This window comes from Phacochoerus africanus, chromosome 8 (genome assembly GCF_016906955.1).
Source record: "Phacochoerus africanus isolate WHEZ1 chromosome 8, ROS_Pafr_v1, whole genome shotgun sequence".
Taxonomy (NCBI): Eukaryota; Metazoa; Chordata; class Mammalia; order Artiodactyla; family Suidae; genus Phacochoerus; species Phacochoerus africanus.
This window is the reverse complement of record NC_062551.1, coordinates 72,826,218-72,840,016: the sequence shown is the minus strand read 5'-3', so window position 1 is coordinate 72,840,016 and position 13,799 is coordinate 72,826,218. Positions and strand designations below refer to the sequence as shown.

General features: G+C 41.8%; 1 protein-coding gene across 7 annotated transcripts in view; it reads right to left on the bottom strand.

The window, feature by feature from the left end:
- The window catches only part of PRDM2 (PR/SET domain 2), a 120,832-nt gene that overhangs the window by 74,287 nt on the left and 32,746 nt on the right, over window positions 1–13,799 (bottom strand). For 6 of the 7 annotated variants that reach the window (XM_047791931.1, XM_047791926.1, XM_047791932.1 and 3 more), the window contains one exon: window positions 11,470–11,573. The exons of the other annotated variant lie outside the window; for it this stretch is intronic. In XM_047791931.1, the coding sequence (XP_047647887.1) occupies window positions 11,470–11,478 (9 nt within the window). In that variant the 5' untranslated portion in view covers window positions 11,479–11,573. The remainder of the gene's footprint in view (window positions 1–11,469; window positions 11,574–13,799) is intronic. 7 annotated transcript variants of the gene reach the window in all.

Sequence of the window (13,799 nt, the reverse complement as noted above, 5' to 3'; positions counted from 1 at the left end):
ATAACTGGAATCTAATATTCAGCACAAATGAACATCTCCACAGAAAAGAAAATCATGGACTTGGAGAATAGACTTGTGGCTGCCCAACAGGGAGAGGGAGAGAGTGGGAGGGATGGGGAGCTTGGGGTTATCAGATACAACTTAGAATAGATTTACAAGGAGATCCTGCTCAGTAGCATTGAGAACTATGTCTAGATACTCATATTGCAACAGAACAAAGGGTGGGGGAAAAAATGTATACATGTAAGAATAACTTGACCCCCATGCTGTACAGGGGGGAGGGTAGGGGGTAGGAATATCTTTAAAATGTTTCCATTTTCAACATCTAAGACAACTCTTGCTCATTATATGCACTCTATAAAGCAGTTCTTAGAAACAAAATAAATAAGCAATAGAAAAAAGAAAAATAAGGATAAAAACTGAGCTCCCAAATGGTGTCATCCTCGTTAGTTACTCTTCTATTTGGGTATAATTTTTTTTCTCCTAAACTTAACGCACTATATAGTAAATACACTTGACGATCTCCAAGTGCTTTGCAAATATGTACACAAAGACAAGTGACCGCTCCACTCCCTACAGTGCAACTCAGGAAGAGTGAGGCTTCTGCAGTATTCCTCAGCCCCTGAATTCCCTGAGCTTGCGAGGCTGTTCCGCAAGTCGAGTGTAAGGCCCAGTCCTGCTGGGGTTCACAGCTCAGCTGGCTCCCCTGCTGCAGGGCTACAGACACTTCAGTAAGTGGGCAGTGTGAACCTCCACGTGGGGGACAGGGTATGATGCTTTTGTAAACTCAGCTGACCTTTAAGCCTTCTCTACCCAGGGCATCTGTACTCTGGGAAGTATCAGTACCCTTCCAAAATAAAGACCAAAAAACTCAACCCCTCCTTCAGAAGTCCCATCAACTCTATTGCTGCAAGAAGCCTTCCCTGATCGCCTACTGCCAGTCACCTCCTCCTCCCATGCTGCCAGCACTCATTCCCTCACTTTAAAGAAAAGCTATTGAGCAGCTATTTTTTTTTATATCCATCCATACATATATCTATGTTTTCTGTCCCCAAAATTAAGACTGTGAAACACTTGATCAGGCACTGAAATAGAACTGCAGGATCAATGGGCGACAGTCCTGTCAAAAACAAAGCAAAAGACACGCGCCTTTTTCTTTCTCTTTTGGAAGAAAGAGAATCCTGATGCCTCCACTTCTTTCCTCCACACTGACAGCCAAGGCACCTACCACTCATCTCTTCTCTCCTGCACGTGTTAAATACACACCCTTGTTTACTGCAGTTTTCCTTCTGGAACAAAGCCCCTGCTCTGGGGCTCCTCTGAGCAGGGCTGTGTCTCCCCGTGCCTGGGACTGCCAGGGCAGCGGCCCCCTTACTGACCACTGACACCACTTCCCTCCTGCTGGGAGCTTGGATGCCCAGCATCATGCTACATGCTTCCCGTGGTCTCTCATTTAACCTTATGCATTAGGTTCATTATTATCCCTTTTTTTAACATGCAGAAGTTAAGGGTAAGAAATTAACTCTGCAACAACAACAACAACCACAACCACCACCACAACAACAACAACAAAAAGAAATTAACTCTCCCAAAGTCATTCACTTATTAATCGTTAATTAACTTCAGTGACTGACACACAGAAACTAATCTTTAAAATGCAACAGAATTTTGCTTAATGTAACTACAAATTCCCAGATTGCACAAGTACCACAACACCATGGGGCCAGGGTAGTGAAAAGACAGGAAGAATTAGACTATTTCCCGCTCAGGCAAAGACAATAACTTTTTTTTTTTTCTTTGCTTTTTTAGGGCTGCATGTATGGCATATGGAAGTTCCCAGGCTAGGGGTCGAAGCAGAGCTGCAGCTATGGGCCCTGAGCCACAGTCACAGAAATGAGGTATCCTTAACCCACTGAGAGAGGTCCAGGGTCAAACCTGCATCCTCATGGATACTAGTAGGGTTCATTACTGCTGAGCCACAACGGGAATTCCTCTCAGGCAAAGATGATTTTAAAAGGCACGTAAAACTCCCACTCTAGCTCAAACTCAACAATGATATGTAACAAACCTATTTCCAAATCTTTATAATGACCAAGAAATACTCAGCTTACTTGATCCCACAGAGAAATACTTTCATATAATCAATAATTTTTCTTCATCCAAACTGCAAAACAGTGCTTTTTACAAAGCAAAGGTGCCTGACTATGTACTATTATAAAATCATTTCTACTAGTTAACTTTCAAATGGGAATTCCCCATCTGGAGAGAAAGAACTGAAGCAAGAGAAGCACCTCTAGCCAAGCACTGGGCTGGATGCTCTATGTGTTATCTTATTTAACCTTTTCAAGAACTCAATGAAACACTGGCGTTCCCATTGTGACGGAGTGGAAACGAATCTGACTAGTATCCATGAGGATGAGGGTTTGATCCCTGGCCTTGATCAGTGGGTTGGTGATCCAGCATTGCCGTGAGCTGCGGTGTAGGTCAGATCGCAGATGCAACCTGGATCTGGCGTTGCTGTGGCTGTGGCGTGAGCCAGCCGCTGCAGCTCTGATTTGTCCCTTAGCCTGGGAATATCCATGTGCTACAGGCTCGGATAAAAAGCAAAACAAAAACAAAAACAAAACCCCCAAAAAAGAACTCAATGAAATATTCTAAAGCCTCTTTTATAAATGAAGACACTAGGGAACGTTGGTAATTTTACTGGAATGCTGAAGTCCCTAAAAGTCAGAGCTGGGATTCAAACCTGGTCCTCATTTACTCTTCCATTTCTACTTTTTTCTCTTTCCAACCCCCTCCTCGCATCTTCGATCTTCCCGAGGTTATCCAGGCCTAACCTCCTTTCCGTCCCTACCACTACACAGAGGCTGGGTATCACCTCTTTGTCAAGCACAATGTAGTTTTAAAAATACACCACCCCATTTCCATTCAATTTAATCCAGTCATTTCAAAAGCCATAAAAGTAATCTAAAGTCATATTTTAGTACACACTCCAATTTAAAAACACATTCAAAATTATATCCTCGTGACATATAGAGAAAGGTCTATAAAGAATAAACCAAAGCAATAAACAGTTATTACCTATGGGTTGGGGGCGGTGACGGTTACCAATATCCTTCCTTATCATTTACTTGTTATAGTACTCATGTATTAATTCAAATTTTCAAATTAAAAAAAATTCTCATTCAAGTATTGTGAACGTATCATCATTCACATCCTCAACTGTCTGCCTCTGATGCAACAACCAACCTACTTTGACAGAAACTCGTGCCAGGAATTAAGGCAGAGCAAGGAAGACACCTCCTAATGCTGTTCATCCAAACAGGCCCCCCACAGTGAAGAGTCTCCAAAAACAAGGCCCTTCCGCAGGCTGTGCTCTAGACCTGCCCCTCTGCCTACACATCGCCTAGAGCCCTAATACACTGAGGTCAGACACAGAACCTCTCCTGGAGATCCAAGCTCCAGGGCAGTTGCTCCGGTTTGTCACACTCTCTGAGGCTCCTTTCACCTTTATTTCTCTGGGGATCTGGCTGATTGAATTTCCAACTTACAGCATTACTGCGACCATTTCCCACTTTCCCTGTCTGTTTCCAGAAGACCGACAACACTGAATCACATTTTCATGCCTTTAGACGGACAAAAGGAGTAAAGGGGAGACAGGAGGTTCACAGGGCCGTGACCCCAACCTGCACAGCCCTTACGGCCGATGCGTTTCCGTAAGTAAACAGCAACTCTGAGTGTGTTCAGAAGTCAATCAGAAAAAAAAAAAAAAAAAAAAGGAGTTCCCGTGGTGGCGCAGTGGTTAACGAATCCGACTAGGAACCATGAGGTTGCGGGTTCGGTCCCTGCCCTTGCTCAGTGGGTTAACGATCCGGCGTTGCCGTGAGCTGTGGTGTAGGTTGCAGACTCGGTTTGGATCACGCGTTGCTGTGGCTCTGGCATAGGCCGGTGGTTGCAGCTCCGATTCGACCCCTAGCCTGGGAACCTCCATATGCTGTGGGAGCGGCCCAAGAAATAGCAAAAAAAAAAGAAGTCAACCAGGATTCTACCCTCCCCCAGTATTCTAACTTTCTGGTTCAAAATAGAGCCCATGTTCTAAACTTAGAACAGAAAGAAATTCTACGCAAAAATAAAGATTGGTAATCTTTTAAAAAGTACTCAACCATTTAAAAAAAAAAGTATTTTTATCCTCTGCATGATCATTCAAGGGCTTCTCTTGGATGTTCAGGTTCAAATATTTACTTAGCCAGAGTCATCTATAGCAAGTAATTTCATATACATCATCTCATTTGCAACCACACAAATCTATGAGAAGTTTGTTATCCTCATTTAAAAGTGAAGATTAAAAAAAAGGGGGTAACCTCCTTTTGGTATAATAGCACTCCAATGAAAACAATTATAAAATACTTATAAAGTATAAAGAACGGAGTTCCCGTCGTGGCACAGTGGTTAACAAATCCGACTAGGAACCATGAGGTTTCGGGTTCGATCTCTGGCCTTGCTCAGTGGGTTACAGATCTGGTGTTGCCATGAGCTGTGGTGTAGGTTGCAGACAGGGCTCGGATCTGGTGTTGCTGCAGCTGTGGTGCAGGCTGGCAGCTGCAGTTCCAATTCGACCCCTAGCATGGGAACCTCCATATGCCACGGGAGCGGCTCAAGAAATGGCAAAAAACAGGAGTTCCCGTCGTGGCGCAGTGGTTAACGAATCCGACTAGGAACCATGAGGTTGCGGGTTCGGTCCCTGCCCTTGCTCAGTGGGTTAACGATCCGGCGTTGCCGTGAGCTGTGGTGTAGGTTGCAGACGCGGCTCGGATCCCGAGTTGCTGTGGCTCTGGCATAGGCCGGTGGCTACAGCTCCGATTCAACCCGTAGCCTGGGAACCTCCATATGCCGTGGGAGCGGCCCAAGAAATAGCAACAACAAAAAGACAAAAAAAAAAAAGAAATGGCAAAAAACAAAACAAAACAAACAAACAAAAAGAATATATGTTATTGGCCCTGATACCTAGAAAACACTACACTTTCTTGGTCTGTTCACATTTCAGTTTTTTTTTTTTTTTTTTTTTTTTGAGACACCAGAATTAGACACCCAGAGAGCTTGTGAAGGACCATAAGACAGCCACCCCACAGAACTAACCTTCCAGGGGCTACAGACAAAATGGATCTTTAATACCATTAAAGATACTTCACTCCTCAGACTGCTCTAGGGATAGGGGCTTCTTTTAAGAGCTATTCGAGTGTATCACTGTATCTGAAATATTCTGAAGATTCTAGAGTAAGGGAAAAAAATATAAGTAGTGGTACATTTTACTACAATAAGCCAACCTATAGGTGATTCTAAAACACAAATTTAGAAACTACATAGCTAGGCCTCTCAAGCCTGCAAAGCCCAGCCCTAGAGCCATGGGTTACTAAAGCCCCACACTGCCTGACCCTTGACCCTCATTTGAAATTACTTTAAGTATCATACCTACAACTACACAAATGTTTCTGGAAAACTGCACAACAGATGCTCAATAAATGTTGAGGGGCTCAAAGTAGGCCCCCAATCAACATCTATAGGATGAGTGAAATAACATTCTTTTAGTAGGCCCCCAATCAATATCTATAGGATGAGTGAATTAACTCATTCTTTTAGTAGGCCCCCAATCAATATCTATAGGATGAGTGAATTAACTCATTCTTTTAGTAGGCCCCCAATCAATATCTATAGGATGAGTGAATTTACTCATTCTTTTTTTTTTTTTTTTCGTCTTTTTGCTTTTTCTAGGGCCACTCCCGCGGCACATGGAGGTTCCCAGGCTAGGGGTCTAATCGAAGCTGTAGCTGCCAGCCTACGCCAGAGCCACAGTAATGCGGGATCCAAGCCGAGTCTGCGACCTACACCACAGCTCACGGCAACGCCGGATCCTTAATCCACTGAGCAAGGCCAGGGTATCAACCCGCAACCTTATGGTTCTGAGTCAGATTCGTTAACCACTGAGCCACGACGCGCACTCCCGAAATAACTCATTCTTAAATTAGAAATTAGAACTCTGGGAGTTCTCTTGCAGCACAGCAGGTTAAGGATCCAGTGTTGTCACCATAGCAGCCTGGGTCACTGATGTGGCGCGGGTTCAATCCCTAGCCTGGGAATATCCACATGCTGCAGACACAGCCAAAAAGAAAGAAAAATTCTTCTAACTCTGGCCATGGATGTATAAAAATTCCATATAACACTAGAAATCACATGCAAAATGTTTCATATATATGTGCATTTGTGTATTTTATGGGGAGATTTTCAAAAGGATCCACAACCCAAAAAAGAGTAAGAATCTCTGGGCTCTGCTAGTGGGAAGAGCACCAAACTGGCAATCAACAACGTGGGCTCTAGACCTAACTCCAAGATCCGTTTTCGGACATCAGGCAGGTGACCTGCACCCAGTCTTCTCAGTATTCTTTTATTCCACAAAAATCTCCATGGGGTATTGCCAGTAGTCTAGCTGATACCACAAACCTTATGTGCCAAGCTTGGTGCTCCAGAACAAAGGACAGTGCCCAGCACATGGTAGAAGTTTAACAGAAAGGGATTAAATGAGCAAATAAACACACCAAAAGAATCTTTTTCTTTTTGCACCATATCAAGCTGCCAATCTGAGTACCAGTTAACTTATTCAGGAAGACAGCCTAATTCTCTGCACTTCAACATCCTCATTGTCCTGAAGGTCCCAAGAAAAGAACATGATTGGTCTAGCAGCTTCTATGACAACCAACTCTGTGGCTAGCCCACTTTTAAGTACCAAGTTCAAAGTCTTTGCACTCTTATTAATCATACCGTTTCACAGTAAACCTAAAACCCCAGACATCACCACACTCACTCCCATTGCTTCCCTCCACACTGAGACCAGGGTTCAGCAAATTTTTTTTTGCAAAGGGACAGACAGTAAATATTTTCAGTTGTGCATGTAATAGGGCCACTGTAGGGCAAAAGCAGCCTCAGATAACATGTAAACAAATGAATGTTGCTGTGATCTAGTAAAAGTTTAGTAATGAACTGATGTTTGCATTTCATGTAATTTTCCTGTGTTGCAAAATTTTTTTTCTGCTTTTTAGGGCTGCACCTGCAGCACATGGAGGCTCCCAGGCTAGGGGTCGAATCGGAGCTACGGCTGCCGGCCTACATCACAGCCACAGCCATTCCAGATCTGAGCTGCATCTACGACCTACACCACAGCTCAGGGCAATGCAGAATCCTTAACCCACTGAGCGAAGCCAGAGATCAAACCCTCAACCTCATGGTTCCTAGTTGGATTTGCTTCCACTGCACCATGACAGGAACTCCCCTGTGTTTCAAAATATTTGATCTTTGTTCCAACCACTTAAAAATGTAAAAGCCATTCTTACCTCCAGGACTGTAAAAAAACCGGTGGCAAGTTGGACTCCCCTAGGGTTTTCTAGGTCCTTTCCTATGGTACTTCTCTGATACATGGTATAAAAGTTGGAAAGGAGCAATAAGAGTGAAGCGGTTCCTTTCTGAAAAAAGGTTCCGCAGAATCGGCTGGCCGACTTCTCTACTCTTTTATCTTCTTGCCTCCATTTTTAACTTAGACATATTTGAAATTAGAAGAATTGAGATAGCAAAGATTATGAAATGCACTTGTTAATATCTGATCATAACAGTGCTGAATGATAAAAAGTTCATTTTCACTCCTGAAAAAAAAATCCATAAAAGTCTTCTCATTATAGAAAAATAATTTCTCCATCAATTTTAGTTGAAATACAATTCTACTGCTTCTCTCCATCCTCCTGACTCAAAATCTGTGGCCTGAATGAATAATATGCAAATAGAAGCAGTGAACTATGTTTTCAAATGGAAGAATGGAAGAAAGAACTATTAAAAACATTAACAATACTGAGATTTTTAAAAGCTAGGAAGGAATGTTTACTCTTGGTGCTTATAAATTAGTATAATCCTTCTGGAGGTCCGTTAGGAAAATTTACCAAAAATTAGAATGTTGTACCAATTGCTGGTGTACAGCAAAGTCACTCAGACACACATACATACACACACACACTCTTTAATTTCCATCATGGTCTATCCCAGGAGATTGGATATAGTTTACTGTGCTATACAATAGGACCTTGTTGCTTATTTATTCTAAATGTAATAGTTTGCATTAAAATGTACATAACTTTTGACTTAACAGTTATACTTATAAGACACTATCTTAAGATAACCAGACAAGTGAGCAAATATGTATATACAGTGAGTTTCATACTTTGAAGAACTGTTAAGATCATGAAAAGATTCAAACTGCTTAAATACCCATTGGTTAAACAGTGGAAGGATACAGTGGAATTCTAGGTAGCTATAAGACATAATGCAGATAAGCATTTGAAATAGACATGTCTACAATATATTGAAAGAAAAAAGCAAATTACAAAACTGCATATATATACTGTTTGATCTCAATTGTGTGAAATGTCTATGTACATTGTTTGTATATGTCCTAGTGTGTGTGAGTGGCAAAGAGCAGAGAGTTCAAAGAATGTTCTCACGCCAAGATGTCCACAGGTGATTTTCACTTTCTTGTTTACAGTTTTCTGTATTATTTTATTTTGCGGTGAGCAAGTATTATTTTTATAATGTAAAAAAGACTTTCTAAAAGATGTAACACCAAGAGTGGACCCTGATACAAACCATGGACTCTGACTGATAACAGCATGTCACCTGCAGCAAATGCCCCATGCGGGTGGAAATGCGGACAGTGAGGGAAGCTGCGTGTGCAGGGCTCAGGGGGATATACGGAACTCTCCGTACTTTCTGCTCACTTTTACTGTGGACCAAAAACTGCTCTAGAATAAAAAGACTCTTAAAAAAAACAGACTTATTTAAACAATTTGCATGTAAACAATTCAAAAGTTCTGTTCATCAGAAGCAATGCGAGCCTCACAAAAGTGAACTGGAAAGGCTTTTATTAGAAGCGGCTTCAGAATACTGCACTCAGTGGTGGGCTGGGGGAATATTTCATGAAGCCCAGCATTTAGCTGGCCAGCAGTTCCCCACCAGAACTGATCAAAGAGTGCTCTCCTCTTTCCAGACTCGGCCTGTTTTGTGCACTCACCTGAGGACATGCTGCTGTTTCTCTCCTGTTATTTCTGACTTAGCAGAATGTTTTCAGAGAAAGCTTAGAGGACTTAAGACTGTGTTAGATAATCAAGGGCTCAAGAAAAGCAATTTAACACTTTGTCTTAGCTTAGCTTTAAAATGGAGTTCTACCAGAGGCAAAAGACCAGACTGCTAAAAGATAAACTGGTCTTAGGGGCTTTAATGGCAGAACAAATGCCGAGATGAGATTCTAACGATAAGTAGTTTCTGTTACATTAATAAGAGCCATTCTGATGCAAGACCTCTAAGGATAAGACCAAGGTAGTAATAAGTGAAGTAACAGAAACACTAAATTTTATTTGGATTTTTATTTTCTTCTTTATAAGAAACATTGTAATTTATGCTCTTTTGCGTACTTTGACAAATACAGACTTATACATGTTTATGTCATATACCTACTTTTATTTTAACAGAGCAAAAGGCTTAAAGCTTTCTGTAAGAAATTCATACTTCAGAGCCGAAACCACCTGAGTGACGTCCAACTGTGATCACACAGTAGTGAGCATTCTGCACTGTGAATGATGTCCACATTTTTTTTTAATTGCAGGCAAGAAAAACCAGTCTTGACGAGAACTAAACCTTTAAGCCTGACTAACAAAAAGTGGCAATGTTATATGGATTCACAAACTGGAGTCGTATATAGGTAGAAGTATCTTAAATTTGCAATGGGATGTTAATGGATTCATAGTAAAAATCGAATCTCTTAACACATCATGACCCCAAATTACAATTTTCACCAAGAGACTATGAATTCATACTATATATGAATTTCAATACAAATGAAGTTTAGTTTCCAAAAGGCACCATTAATAGTTTATATAATATGCCCAACATCACATTGTTATGTTGAATAAAATGGGTACCAAAAACTTAGATTAATATAATGACATTTGTTCACTCTTAGTGTTATACACACAGAACTCAAGGAAGCATTTCCTCGCTAGGATTAATGCTAATCTAGTAGAGTGTGTTTGTTGATTTCCCTTAAGAAACTTCTAAAGTGAAAAATGCAATTTATTTGGGGGCATAATTTTGTGGTCAAGACCTTTTTAATCAATCAGGCATTATCTCCAGTTAATGTTCTTTCGGCTTGGCAGTTTTTCTACAAATAACAGCACTCTTTTTAACTCAAAAATTATGAAACGGCGTAAAGTAATTACTCCCGTGGTAAATCCTCGTTGCCTAAGTCCTCTTGGGTTAAGGGTCACTAGGTGTATTATAAGGAATTCAAAGAGATTCTCAAAATCAGAGAGAGGAACTGTCAGAATTTTCAAGGTGAGAAACACTGCTCATAGCACCGAGAAAAACGGCAACATACCTCAAACTTCTTCATGGAAAGTGTCCAGACATTTCTTAGGCATACTTTATTTTTACTTTTATATGTTTCCATGTGAAACAGATGTGATTCAACTTAAGACAATCTGACAGGAACACTTTTTTCTCTCACAGCCAAAAGACTTCACTTGCTTTAAAAGGAGTCACACCACCGAGCTTCCCCAGGCACTTGATCTGAACTAGATGCTGGCTTTGCATGCAGTGCTCCAGGAAACAATAGCAAGATGTTTCATCTTCACAGCTTTCTTAATGAGATTATTTTTTATTCTCCCCATGTTCAAATTGAGGGGTTTAGGGCCCAGAGCCTAAAGGCGGTATGTGAACCCAGGCACTCCCATGAAACATTTTTACCTGTCTCACTGTCAGGCAGGAGACTCGGGTTCTGGTTCTGCTGACAACACTCTCACCACGGGGGCCCCACGGGGAAGAGGAGCTCCCTCTGCTCTAGCTGGCTTCCCCGCAGAAAAAGTTTGCCAACGCTCCCTGCCTTCCAGGATTGCTGGAAGAATGTGCAATGAACAGAATGAGAGCCATGCTAAAAGTTCAAAGCACCACATAAAACTACTGTGTGCTAAACACATCCAACTCTGAATGTTCCGGCAACACGAGATTACTTCCTAAAATACGGAGAAGAGCCCAACAGCACTGTATTTGTAGCCACCTTGGAGTGTCTTTTGTGGTGCCTGTCCACAAGCCTGTAACGTGGCAGACCAAAGTCTTGGCTGCAAAGCAAAGCCCCCTGAACAAGGCATATAAAAAGCCGATTTGCTATTGGTTATTGAGGACAGCCAAGCACTTTCAAAACACAAACGTTACCAGCAGTCTGGATCCAAAGAAACACATTTTCTCTCTAATAAAAATAGTCTTGATTTTAAATAACATATTAGGATGACGATTTTAATTTCAAGATGTCAAGTCCTAAGAGAAGAGAATTTCTTTAAAAATGCATAGAGTTCTGATAAACAAAGGACCAGAATTATTTCTTACCTCCCACATGTATACATTATTCTTAACCTGAGACCTTTTTTTCTTATCACCGACAAATGGCCCAAACTTTTTGCCTTTTAAAATTGGTTTAGTGGCCCAGACACCTAGAAAAGAAAACCAGTATTTTTATAATGTATTGTGGTTAGTTTAAAAACTAAAGCATTATAATCACTTCAGTTTCACAAAATATTTTAAAAGACTAGACAGCCTAAAAGCAAGATAATGTCACATTAACTGAGATCATGTGAAATCGACTTTAATCAAGTTGAGTGTGGATTTTTTTTTCTTTATATTCTTCTGTATTGTCCTAATAGCCTATAAAGAACCCATGCTGCTTTATAAGAATGTTTTATATTTGTTTGTTTTTAATTTTTACATGTGCAATTACCCAGACAGCACAATCACAAACATTTGGAGAATAACACAACCACAACAATTAAAACAGAAAAAACACTGGAATGTAGTGAAACTACAAATAGTTTTTAAACTTCCCTTTCTCACTTTTCTACAGATTTCATATTATCCTCAATGAACACAGTTGCTTTTATAAAGGGTCAGAAATAGTTTTATGAGTAAATTTTTTTTTGTCTTTTCTAGGGCCGCTCCCGCAGCACATGGAGGTTCCCAGGCTAGGGGTTGAATTGGAGCTGTAGCCACCAGCCTACACCAGAGCCACAGCAACGCGAGATCCAAGCCGAGTCTGCAACCTACACCACAGCTCACGGCAACGCCGGATCGTTAACCCAATGAGCAAGGGCAGGGATCGAACCCGCAACCTCATGGTTCCTAGTCGGATTCGTTAACCACTGCGCCACGAAGGGAACTCCTATGAATAAATATTTTTGAAGTGTTTTCTCAAAGTGGAAAACCCGCTCTTCTCTCCATTTCTTGAAAACTTGAGCAAACTCACTTTTCAGAGTTTCAAACAACCAAGCTTTGTGCTGCTGGGTGGTTTTTGTCAGGGCTACTTCTATTTTCTCTGCACCGACCATGAGGCAAACACACCAGATGAAGCTGTGGGTACCATGTCAGCAGGTGCCCTGGAGTCAAGGGGCGTCACCCTGAGCAGGTCCCCTCGCCTTCTGACCTCAGTTTCCTCACGTCCAGAGGGAGGCTGTGGTCTCATGTACTAATTCCACTGCCAGGACTCCCCTTTGACATCGCAGCTAATAATCGATTAGCAGGGAGAGGAAACCAACTACTTTCATGACTAGTACAATATAAATGCTCTAATTACTCACTGAATAATTTTCTATGAGAATTAGGAAAAGTATTTATTAAAAATTTATTCACACAGGAGTTCCTGCTGTGGCTCAAGAGGATCAGTGGCCTCTCTGCAATGCCAGGACTCAGGTTCGAGCCCCACCACGGTGGGTTAAAGGATCTGGTGTTGCCACACCTGTGGCATAGGTTGCAACCATGACTCAGATGGGATCCCTGGCCCAGGAACTCCATCTACCACGGGACAGCCAAAAATGACAAAAACAAAAAACAAAATTCATACACATAAACTGAGATACCAAAAGTACAGCTTTAACAAATGGAAATATGATATAAACATGATACAGTCCAAAACTATATTTGGACTACAATTTTTATAATCTGCTTCCTTAGCTTTCTGTCTAAAGATTAGACCACAAAAACCAGACCAAATACAAACAAAGTGTGGCTGTATTCAACAAGCCATCCAGCCAGAAGCACTCGCTACCCTCAGGATATCTATTCCCTCAAACATCTACTGAGGTCCACAAAGCGTCAGGTTAGAGACATCAAGATAAATAAGAAAGGGGGGAGTTCCCATCGTGGCTCAGTGGTTAACGAATCTGACTAGGAACCACGAGGTTGTGGGTTCGATTCCTGGCCTTGCTCAGTGGGTTAAGGATACGGTGTTGCCGTGAGCTGTGGTGTGGGTCGCAAATGCGGCTCAGATCCCATGCTGCTATGACTGTGGTGCAGGCTGGCAGCTATAGCTCCAATTAGACCCCTAGCCTGGGAACCTCCATATGCTGCAGGTGTGGCCCTAGAAAAGACAAAAAAGAAAAGAAAAAAGAAATGAAGACACTCACAGTCAATGAAAGGGACAGATGCAAAAACAAATACAACGATGACATAAATATAACAGCATCGTCACACCCAAATCACGGTGCAATCAGAGAGGAGAGAGCAATGCAGGCTGTGGGAAGAGCCTGAGGAGACACCAAGGCCGGGGCTGCTCCGGCTGAGTCACGAAGGATGGTGGGTGGGTGTGGGTGTGTTTCTGTTTCCTTTCATATTCTGTGTCCATCCTGGATCTTCAAGCGGCAAACGTCATCTTCTAGGTCCAAGTATAG